This window comes from Etheostoma cragini, chromosome 15 (assembly GCF_013103735.1).
Source record: "Etheostoma cragini isolate CJK2018 chromosome 15, CSU_Ecrag_1.0, whole genome shotgun sequence".
Taxonomy (NCBI): domain Eukaryota; kingdom Metazoa; phylum Chordata; class Actinopteri; order Perciformes; family Percidae; genus Etheostoma; species Etheostoma cragini.
In genome coordinates, this window is record NC_048421.1 from 12,402,680 (window position 1) to 12,414,392 (window position 11,713).

At 38.2% G+C, this 11,713-nt stretch overlaps 4 protein-coding genes across 4 annotated transcripts in view; 2 read left to right on the plus strand and 2 right to left on the minus strand.

Moving 5' to 3' along the window:
• The window catches only part of LOC117958076 (hemoglobin subunit beta-like), a 966-nt gene extending 200 nt beyond the window's left edge, over window positions 1-766 (minus strand). Inside the window, exons 1-3 of the mRNA XM_034894328.1 lie at window positions 558-766; window positions 151-373; window positions 6-43 (exon numbers count right to left, since the gene is read on the minus strand). Of these exons, the coding sequence (XP_034750219.1) occupies window positions 6-43; window positions 151-373; window positions 558-649 (353 nt within the window). The 5' untranslated portion in view covers window positions 650-766. The remainder of the gene's footprint in view (window positions 1-5; window positions 44-150; window positions 374-557) is intronic.
• The window catches only part of LOC117958028 (hemoglobin subunit beta-like), a 2,384-nt gene extending 902 nt beyond the window's left edge, over window positions 1-1,482 (plus strand). The window contains exon 3 of the mRNA XM_034894226.1: window positions 1,405-1,482. Within this exon, the coding sequence (XP_034750117.1) occupies window positions 1,405-1,467 (63 nt within the window). The 3' untranslated portion in view covers window positions 1,468-1,482. The remainder of the gene's footprint in view (window positions 1-1,404) is intronic.
• A 5,840-nt stretch (window positions 1,483-7,322) lies between these two features.
• LOC117958026 (hemoglobin subunit alpha-1-like) lies at window positions 7,323-8,272 on the plus strand. The gene is made up of 3 exons (XM_034894225.1): window positions 7,323-7,594; window positions 7,698-7,905; window positions 8,049-8,272. Exons 1-3 carry the CDS (start codon window positions 7,500-7,502, stop codon window positions 8,175-8,177), a joined length of 432 nt encoding a protein of 143 aa, XP_034750116.1. The 5' UTR covers window positions 7,323-7,499; the 3' UTR covers window positions 8,178-8,272.
• A 1,298-nt stretch (window positions 8,273-9,570) lies between these two features.
• LOC117958025 (hemoglobin subunit beta-2) lies at window positions 9,571-10,571 on the minus strand. The gene is made up of 3 exons (XM_034894224.1): window positions 10,345-10,571; window positions 9,902-10,124; window positions 9,571-9,794 (listed from the first exon to the last, which is right to left on the minus strand). Exons 1-3 carry the CDS (start codon window positions 10,434-10,436, stop codon window positions 9,666-9,668), a joined length of 444 nt encoding a protein of 147 aa, XP_034750115.1. The 5' UTR covers window positions 10,437-10,571; the 3' UTR covers window positions 9,571-9,665.
• Window positions 10,572-11,713: the final 1,142 nt, after the last annotated feature.

The following is an 11,713-nucleotide window of genomic DNA, read 5'->3' on the forward strand; positions in this document are numbered from 1 at the left end:
CCAACTGAGCTGCAACCACAATGGTCAGGCAGTCGGACAGGAGCTGCAACACAACAAGTATCAGGAAACATCAGCAACGTGAAAGGTTGGGCGTTTTTAAATAATCGTTGAATGTGAATAACAAGAGTTGCATTAGTTCCAGAACTTTACTTTGAAATTGTCGGGGTCCACGTGCAGTTTCTCGGAGTGCAGCACGCTCAGCTCGGCATAGGTTGCCTTGATGTCGTCCATGTTCTTCACAGCCCGGTCCAGACCGTGGAGGATAGTTGTTCCGTGTTTTGTAACCATCGGATTTCCCGTGATTGCAGCGGCGTTGTAGAGGTTTCCAAAGTTGCCGAAATACCTCTGAGTCCAGGGGTAGACGATCAGACACCTGCAGGAACACGAACACACATAAATGTTACAGGGTTGGACTAGGAGAGGATGTAATCTGTGTGCCAAGAAAATGAACATGTGTGAAAACAGTACATGTATCATGATCCTTTAATATGGTCGAGAGTTCCTCAAAAATAATGTCTCAAGCACACCATTGTTAATGCAAGATTGCGAAGACTCACCTGGCAAGAGCTGCAGGGCCCACCACCTCATACTGGATCTTGGAGAAGATGTCTGCGATGGTGGCGCGCTCGAAGTCTGTCCATTGAACCATTTTGCTGGTTCTAGGTTTTCCTGTGCAGGTCTGCGGATCAACGACACCAGATGCAACTTTTAAGGCATCCTTTCTCCCCTCCCATAGACAAGCGATTGGATGGGCGGTGGGCTTGCAGAGTACTGTGTCATGGATTTGCAGATATGATAAGGGTCGCTTGTCTGCGCCGCCTAGAATGTTCTAGACAGAAATGAAAACGGCTTAGTGGAGGTATTTCACCACATTTAATTATTTCCATCCACTGTCAATATACAATTCAATGTTTTTTTTCTAAATGGTGCCGTTCGAAATGAAAAGAAAAATGGAACTGTATAGGGTACGGATATGCACATGGGAAATCAAGTTAAAATAAAGTTTTAGATTTAGTTTTACATCAGCAGTTCACAACTGTAGTGCCCCAAAATAATCTCTGTGGCAGGTAATCTTTTTTGCAACACATCTTTTAAAAATTAATTATTTCTCATCGTCTGTTTGACAAATCTGTTTTGGTTAAATAATACTGGTCGCATTCCTAAATATGTTTGTGTATTAGATCTAATTTCAGCACCAGGCGCTGTCCATGGCCTGTTTTGTGAATTGCAGTATTTACCATATATAGTCTGACAATTATGTTCACCATACAAAAAACATACATGCAAAATAACAGCCAAAAGTTACTGGTCATGGCAAGGTGTTGTTTAAAGGAAATGGAATCCAAAGCAAACACATCTACTTATAGGTTAAAGCCAAATCTTTTTATGTTTGTCTTGTTGCAGCTGTTGGCTGACAGCATCACAATTACCATCACCTGCAAACTCAGGAGCGTCCTGAACCCTTGATCTGCTGAGGTCAGTAGGCTACTACTGAAGAGCTGAACAAATAGCTAGAAAAAAAAAAATCTTGTTGTGTGTTTGTCTTAGTTGCAGGCAGGCCTATAAATCCGAGGTAGGCTATCACCTGAAGTAATTTGAATAAATCTTCAATTTTGACTAATTGCTTAAAAATGTAGTTTGGATATGTTATAACAACGTCAATATACGAAAATAAATATATTGCAACTCTTACACTTTAGGATATATATTTTATTGATTCTTAAATTGGGGTTTGGAGACCCGAGGTCCTGTTATCCACAGAGGGATTAACCTATGTAGAGTGGAGTCTTGCACCCTGTTAAGAGGGCTGAGTTGCCAGTAGCACATCAGGTCCTTCTTTCCATCAGGCTGCAGAAATTCAATACCAAATAATACCATTATAGATACAAATGGCTATTTGTCCTCAAATCAAATATCGTTGGTGTATTAAACCTTATATAAACTAATAACATAACATTAAACTGAAACAGCCAACCAGATTTCCCTTGGTCTTAGAACAAGCCTCAATCTTTCAAAAATTAGGATGAAATAAAAAAAATGTCAATGACAATACATGTGTTTGCAGCAGAGGGCTAGTTACATGTTAATTTTTTGTTGTATATAGGCTATTCGGTATATGTATAGTTCATATCTAGGTTATTATTTGTTGTTTTCGGCACCAACGTGTGATTCTTTAATCACCAATTTCACCTTTCCCATATTTATTCTGCATTCATGTTCATCCAATAGAGGGCAGCATAAGCCAGCTGATGCTGTGTTTGTTCACCACTCTTTCCTTCAGCAGTAGATGTCGATGAGGGTTTTCACAACGCGTCATCAGACCGGAAGTTGTCATGTTGGAGGTACTCCGCATCACAAAAAACTGAAGTAGATTCCGAACGACGTCATGGAAATGGTTATTATTGCCGTGTTGTAGGTTGTAACCAATAGGTCAGACCGAGAAAAAACATTTGGAATATTACCGACTTTCAAAAGAACTTTTGAAGATTGATAATACTCCAAATGTTTTTTTTGCATTTCTCAGATAAAGTCAAAGTGGGTTGCTACAATTTTGAAAATCAAAATTCCAAATTTGAGTAAATGGTATACATCAAAGGATCAGTCCTTTAGTTTGGAGGGATTTTATGAGCTTGGCTGAGATCACCATGTTGTCAGCTAACTATGTCAAGTAAATGTGTCATTACCATCACATCATCGAATGTATGAAAAAAATAAAACTTAAAGGATAAACCAGTGCTTTTAAAACTTGTTGTGGTTTCACATGGAACATATATCTTGAACTTAATGGGATTGCCGATTTTTACTTGCAACATGATCTATAGTCATTTAAGTATCTATGATTAATCAATCTAGCAACGATTGGAACACAAGCTTATGTTAGGTAAATGGTCTATATCAAAACTGTTTTAATACAGTGATCAGTTAGACTGTTCAACATTGTCAAAATTATATAATTGCTGGATGTTTTTGTAATTTCTAATTTCATTTGCATACATTGCAGTTCTAGTAATGAGTTTGTTGCGGTGATGAGAAATCAATGATCGTAACCTATTGTAATTTCAGTGACCAAGTGACTTCAGACCAAAAAAAAAACACCAGCTAGTAATCTGTTTAAACATAGCCTAATCTGATTATGGAAGACCAAACATGAACTGTGTTCCGTGTGAACAGGATTGGTTCAGTATAATTATAGCCTAAACAGACTCTTTAATCATTTCCTAGCCATTTTGAATTACAAAAAAAAACAGGAATGAGGGCAGTTAAGTTATGGCCAAAAAAAAAGTTAACCCTAATGATACACATTGTTTTCACGTGGACAGACTTCATCTACATCCTGGACCACACCTGGGTAGGCCTCCCTATTGTAACAGACAATGCACCATTCTCCCACCAAAGGCATGGTTATTTCAGGTATTGTATTTAGAATCCCTTGGCATGGCTCTGTCTTCATAGTGGTTTTCTTTTTCTGTACTTTGTTGAGGACCACAGACTCAGGGGCAAAGCAGAGGCACGCTTCAGGAGCTGAGCAGAAACGGCTCAGGATTTGCCAGTCGATGTGGCTGGACTTGGTGGTCAAAATCTACACAAAGCACAACAGTCATTATAATTTCAAGAACAAAAGAAGAAAGCAAACTAACATTTTGGACAGTTTTGCTGCTTGTGTTGTGTGTGCTCAAGCTTACTTGGTGGATTTTCATTGTATTTTCATACAGTTTCAGGTTGGTCTGGTATAGCCCTGTCCTTTTCTTCTATCTGACTTTCTGTGATGTAGAAAGGTTTGAGTTTTGACTCTTCTTCTATCAGCTTCTCAAAGAACATCCTCCCATCTGGAATGTCTGTTCCACCTTCAACAAGACCATCTGCCCTCCGTTTTAAGGCTCCTCCAACCCCATCAGCTGCAGCCTTTCCATGGCCTGGCTCTAGGAAATTCAATGGGACTCTTTCTCTCTCTCTCTCTCTATCTCTCTCTCTCTCTCTCTCTCTCTTGAACTTCAGGGCTTTGAGGGTTGAGTACTGATGTGCAAGGTAAAAGAATGTTTGCCAAACTTATTCTTTAATGTTGCTGTGAAATTTTCCAACAAGTGTTGAATGGTTTGTTGAATTTGCTCCTTCACCGTTAAGTGAGCAGTTAATGTCACCTTATCACCACCTTTCTTTTTCTACCTTTGTACTTCTTTGTCCAGGCTTTAGTTAGACTTTCACAAAATAGTACACTTTCAATTCTGATGCTACTAATTACTCTCAGATGAAGCAACTTATCGGCCATGAGTTGGATGTTGCATAAACAGGTATCCCTGTCTTGAATGGAGGATTGGACAATCTAGAAAGGGCGGTTCTCACAGACTTTACTGTAGGAGCTTTTCACCATGGGGATACTCCTCTTTGAAATTGGTATACAGTCTGAAAAGAGAGTCATTGAAGTACTGCTTCTGCTTTTTGAACTTTTGTCTAGTTATGGTGTTTTTCTTTCCTGTAGTCGATTGTGACTTGCTGTCACGTTCCAAAAATTCTTTAATCTTCTCTTTTGTAGTGTTGCTTACCGCATTACTATGCTTTATTTCCTGGAATACTGAAGGCCAGGTGTCATCATGTTGTTTCTCATTGTTTTGTAAGATATTCTAAGTTCTTTGTGCACCGCATACACTTACCGGTATTTCTTAAAAATCTTCTCATCAATCACTTGGCTACACCTTGAGTATCAAAATAATGTCATTCAGTTAAGGTTAGGTTGATTAAAGACATTATTGCATTACTTACCTTGGCCTTCACAACACAACGGTTGTGAATGACTAATAGTCTACTGCGTCTCCCTCACTCATCCACACACCATTATTAAGCCTCCAAACCTTTGTAGGATTTAAGGTCTGCAGCTGTGTATGGGCTAGCTGAGAAAACCAGGTAGTTGACTAGCTATATCAAGAAATGCAACTGAAGGAAGAATCACTTCTTGAATCACACTTGTTCAATCCGAGTGCCTCCAATATGGCCGTGCATGTGACGTCGGTGAAAACCCTCTAAAGGGATCTGCACCGCCAATAAACTGTAATTTCTCGACATTTCGGGCCTTTTCTTTTGGCCCAAGTCCCTCCCTATATGCCTTTGCATCTTGGATGATTTTCTGTTGTTTAGACATGGCTAGATTCACCTAAAATATCCAAAGTGGACAATAATCCACCGTACTTTGTTCAGTTGTTTCCACTAAGTGCCTCCAATATGGCCGCAGCCGCTTACTGCCCAGAGCGTGACATAGGTGAAAACCCTACGTTTTAAATATTTTGTATTACATAAATCCTTTATTACGTTAGTTATTTTGTATATTGTATTTTCAGATACCATTCCACTTGTTCACTGTGCAATGTTTTGAAAAAAACTGCGGACAGTCAGATATCCATCATGACACTCAAATGGTTCTCCATAGGGAATTTACACTTTTCACACATGTAGGCTACTTAAGAACCTATTTTTGGAGTACTTGACAATATTGATTTTTGTTTCACAGTAGGCAAGATGTTGTCCAGTCATGGATGTGGAGCTTTTTTGTCATTTGTTTTCCAAAGGACTAGAACTGAATTCCAAATGTCCAGTTTGCTGCTCTTGCAAAAAAGTTGCAAATTGAGAATAGAGATGTTTGATATGCATGGCTTTGTTTGAAAATTGAAATAAAGAGGAAGTGGGAAAACAAGTAACTACCCCTATTTCCCAGGGGCAACTGATGTGTGTCCAATAACTTCCTTACTCACCACCAGAAAGCTAGTGACTGGACTGTGTTTCCACCGTTGAGTTTAATAGTGATGGGGGAATGCTGTAGACTACTTTGATTTCTCTCACCAATGTTTTCTTCAGTTTCTTCAGTAAAAGGCCAAAGGCAGGAGTGTGTGTCTTGAATTCATTTTATTTACTTGAACAAAAAAAAATCATGGATCCCATTCATAGGCTACTGCTAAAATAACGTAACAAATTGAGCAGTTGAGCTACTAAAATTTTCTAAGAAAAGCAAACTACCAAGGGAGAACAAGAGTCAATTAAAATTAAATTGTTGTTAAATGTTAAATTGTTGAACATATCAACGTTATTGGCTGTCTGGAGCTGCCCTCTACCGGTTCCTATTAACAGGGAGGGGAGGACCTCGGTCAGCTCCGACTGGCTCCTGTCACACACACATTATTTTACTATCCAGAAATTGTTAAAGACTGCATCGTTTTGCGGTTACCTGGGGAGTAGATTTTCATACATCTGAATCGTTAAAAGATGGAGCACGAGTATAGCCTAATGATGGTGGAAAGAAGGGGCGCCTGGTTAACTCACCAGGTAGAGGGGGCGCCCATAGAGGTTTACTCGTCTACGCAGAGGCCACAGGTTCGACTCCTTTGCTGCATGTCAACCCCCCCTCCTCTTTCAAGTTTAAGCTGTCCTATTCAATTAAAGACTTAAAGATGACCCCCAATATTAATTATAGTCAAAAGAAGATGGACTGTTGCACGTTCACAGATGAACGACCTTAAGCCAATACGCTCTATTTTGTGTTCAACGGGGCTCAATAATAATAATAATAATAAATGGGCTGGGTCTCAGGAGGATTAAATATAAGATTCAACTTTATTGTCATTACGCTGGTACAGGTACAAGGCAACTCAATGCAATTTAGGTCTAACCAGAAGTGCGATTTACAGCTGGATATGTACTGAATATAACATACATGTGAATATTACTATAAATAGAATTTTTGCAGATATGTACAATGAACATAATATACTGATGGTTGTTACTATAACGGAGTTCACAGGTGAATATGTACTATGAATATATATACAGATGGCTAATACTATAAACAGAATTTTTACAGATAGATATGCATAATAAGTTAGGCGAAAATGAGCAGTATACAGTGCGTGTGTAATATAAATATACTGTATATATGTGTTTGAATATATATTTGAATATAGTGTTTGAATATACATGTTTGAATCTCACAAAGCTTATGCACAGGAGGCTCTTAAGGCTCTTATAATAATAATAATAACAACAACAACAACAATAAAAGTAATAATAATTTAAGAATATAAGATTAACTTTTTCGTTTTCGTTTTTGTTTAAATTCAAATAGAAAATTACTTATGATCATCATATTCTTTATTTAGGACACAAAAAAACGGTCCATAGCATTACATTTCAAAACATAGTAAAAAAAAAAGACAAATACAAGACAAAACACATACAATGAGAAATGACTATGACAGCCAGAGTTCCACAATACACAGAAACAGTGTTCAGAGATTAGCATATCTAATGACTTGGTATGACTCGCGTATTTCAAACTAGTCTTCAGAACCATCGCGATTAGTTTATCTCTTGCAAGCTGCAACATATAATTTGGAAGCTAGCCCGATTGCATTTGCAGCCTATCTTGGAATTGGCCCGGGTGTGCCCATGCCCTGTTTCATGTATAAAACACACAAGTTTAGGCTGATCACAATTCAACCGAACAATCAGCAGGCAAGATGAGTCTCAGCAGTAAGGACAAGGACACAGTCAAACTCTTCTGGACTAAAGTGGCTGACAAGTGTGAGGAGGTCGGCTCTGATGCTCTGTCCAGGTAAATATGACCCCAAACTGACCGATGGAACCTTCTCCTAAATACCTCTTCATTTTCTATCCATGTCTTACTTACTTGGGGCTACTCACATTTGTTTACCCAGGATGCTGGCGGTCTACCCGCAGACCAAGACTTACTTCAGCCACTGGAAGGACTTGAGCCCCGGCTCTGCGCCGGTGAAGAAGCACGGAAACACCATCATGCTTGGAGTTGGACAAGCTGTGGCCAGCATCGACGACCTGACTGCGGGTCTCCTGACCCTCAGTGAGCTGCATGCCTTCACTCTTCGAGTGGACCCTGCCAACTTCAAGGTAGACAATCGATGATGATTAACACGTGGCGACAGAGAGGAGAGAAAGTTCAAATGAATGATGCACAGAACATGGTGTTCTCAAGATCCATTGTAGGCTCTCAAGTAACGATTGATATAAATGCCTTTATCCTCTTTTTACAGATTCTCTCTCACTGTCTCCTTGTGGTCCTGTCCATTAAATTCCCCAACGACTTCACCCCTGAGGTCCATGTCGCTCTGGACAAGTTCCTGGCTGCTGTGTCCCGCGCCCTGGCTGAGAAATACAGATAAACTGCAAACAAGAGCAGATGACGGACAATGCAGCAGCTTGGATAGGCCTACTCTTTGTCTGTCTAAATATGAATAAAAGATCAAATATAATGAAACATTTTGTGTCGGAGTTAATTTATATATATATATATATATATATATATATATATATATATATATATATATATATATATATATGTATGTTCTATAAATATATATACTTTTAAGAAATAAGCAGCAATAACGATCAAAAATCTTGCTTCCATTTTTTTTAAACCTTTTTTACAAACGAATTTTCTTGTTTTTTCACAAAAAAACGAAAACGATCATGTGATCATGAATGTGATCTCACAGGGTAAATGGCCAATATGAACCATAAATGATGTATGTATCATTGGTAATTGAGCTCAAGTAAACATCTGTTAAGTATTTTTACATAAATGGCCATGGCTGTATTGAGCCTAATAAGGTGGTGAGTCCACCAGGCCCGGGAACATTGGCTGCGTAACGAAAACATGAACACCACACAAGGGTTAACCCAGGCATGAAATTCCATGGAAAAATGTAGAGAAGCCTACAAGGTTTTTGGTAAAGCAAAGAAGCAGTTTATGAAGCAGGGTAAAAAAAAAACTAGGCTATATGTATTTGCCTTTAGTAAGACAAAAGCATTTAAAGTATATTATGAAACAATATAACTATTGCAAGTGTACATGGATATCATTCCTTCTTGTATTTAACTTTCGTTAACTTCTTCACTTGCTTTTTAGTTTTCTTTTCAAGTCAAATTTTTGTGCATTGTACATTTGGTGAATGAAAACGTTTTGACTCTGATTAGACATCTCCAGTACTCATGCAGAAATATTACTTTCATAATGCTATATGTTGATGTCTTCTTCGTCTTCTTCTTCTTCTTCTTATTAATATTATTGTTATAATTATTATGTCTAAGAATTAATACATTAATCACACTATAATGTTCAAAATATATACAACATTTGTTGATGCATGAGCATTTACCTCATGGTCCATAATAATGCGTCATATTTTATTAGCTCATAGGCCTATTTGTGTGAATACAAGTAGGCCTACAGGGCTTAAGGTTTCAGAGAGAAATGTCATAATAAGTAAAGGTAATCATGCACATACCACTTTATAAAGGCTACTTATAATGCGTCATGTTGTAACACTTTGACTTTATGATGCCTATTTTTACTTTTAAAACCAAAGTGCATTATGCTGATTATACGGATAGAGTCTACTTTTACTTAAGTACATTTGCATTACTTAAATCCTGTTTTTACATTGAGGTATTCATTTTGAATCCTCTAAACATACACATACATTGTAAAAAGGCCTTTCATCAATTATACATCGTCCTGCTATTACCATAACCACAGACAAACAAACTTGTCACATATGCATATTGATTTATTGATTTATTGATTTATGCTTTGGAGACATAAAAGAGCTTTTCATGATCAGCATGTTCCAGTCTTCTGTTGCATCTCTCTAGTGGTACTGCTTTCCCAGGGCGGACACCACCACGGCCAGGAACTTCTGGAAAGCTGCCTGGACTTCACCTGTGAAGGTTTTACCCAACTGAGCTGCAACCACAATGGTCAGGCAGTCGGACAGGAGCTGCAACACAACAAGTATCAGGAAACATCAGCACCATCAAAGGTTGGGCGTTTTTGAATAATCGTTGAATGTGAATAACAAGAGTTGCATTAGTTCCAGAACTTTACTTTGAAATTGTCGGGGTCCACGTGCAGTTTCTCGGAGTGCAGCACGCTCAGCTCGGCATAGGTTGCCTTGATGTTGTCCATGTTCTTCACAGCCCGGTCCAGACCGTGGAGGATAGTTGTTCCGTGCTTTGCAATCATCGGATTTCCCGTGATTGCAGCGGCGTTGTAGAGGTTTCCAAATTTGCTGAAATACCTCTGAGTCCAGGGGTAGACGATCAGACACCTGCAGGAACACGTAAACATATGCATTATTCTTACTCATATAATTCTTCTTTGAATTAAATGAATAAACAAATTAGCCGACCAATTTATTTTTCAGCATTTAAGGACATGACATGAACAACGCAGTGAGCCTATAAACCCTATAAGACCTCTCATCCGTGTGAGAGTTTCGAAAAGATGATGTCTCAAGCACACCGTAATGCAAAATTGCAAAGACTGACCTGGCAAGAGCTGCAGAGCCCACGGCCTCATAGTCAAGTTTGGAGAAGATTTCCGCGATGGTGGCGCGCTCGAAGTCTGTCCACACGACCATTTTGTTGGCTCTAGGTTTGTTCTACTAGTGCTGTGTTGGTCAGTAGCCTCCCAGATGCAACTTTTAAAAGAACCGTTTCACTCCTCCCAACAATATACGACTGTAATCCAATCCAATCATTGGATGAAGTGGGGCAAGTGGGCTGGCCAATTATTAAGGATTTGCCAAAAATGATAAGAAAATGAATAATCTGCAATACTTAGATTGTGCCCAAGGTTGTATTCTGCATTAACTTTAAGCAACTTTACATTATTAGAAATAAACAAAATTATTGCTGTTAAAAGAAGACGGGATGCCGTATAGGCCTACTCAATACCAATTCTACCGTTTAGCCCCGGGGATGCGGACCGATTTGATTGACTATTTTTATTAAGCTTACCAGCCTTTTACTCTCAATTTTATAATTAATTTCTAAAATATACAGTATAGTCTTATTTAGCTTGAATTTAAATTACATCATAGCAGCTTTCTATTTGACAATATTATCCCTAAGTAGGCCTATATTGTACTTTTTACTCCACTGCAAGTAACATAAGTAGGCTAAATACATTTACCCAAATCACCTACAGAACCATTTATAGGTATTTGTATTTTCATTTTCTGCAGATACTCCTACTCCCTTATAATTGAGAGGCAGATGTACTTTTAACTCCACTATTTGATAACTTAGTTACAAGTTTAATTTATAACTATCATTTTTTAAATGTATTATTATTAATAATAGAATGCTGATCAATGATTACAATAGCTTGTTGTAAATATAAGATGAAGGCGGACTTTCCCAGACTAGCAGTGCATAAAGGAATGATTTCAACAGAGGGCGCTCCTCTACCCGGAAGCTTGACCACTGCATGGCTGGACTTAAATGCACCAATCTGCTCATGATGAGAATCCTGTTGTCTATCATACTGTATTGAAATATTATCAGTCAATATAAAATTGTGTTTGTAAAATCCCAATTGATAATTGCCCTTCTTTGAGCTCAATAGCATATGCATTTACACAATAAATACTTACTTAAACAATTTCTGTTTTACCTATCATATAGGCCTACATGATACAACAGCATTGTAATACTTTCTGTACAAAAGAAATTCTGCATAAAGAAATCCTGTATTCGTGGTCTTATTTTGTCATATAAATTCATCCCCAAATTCAAATTGTTCCTTCCAGTTCACTTTCAATGTAAGGACTCTGTGCTCTGTGTTTCCCTTGTCTGTTGTCTGGTCATTGTGTTCTGTTTTGTGTTCATTTGTGGAGCTACACCGTTGCTGTGT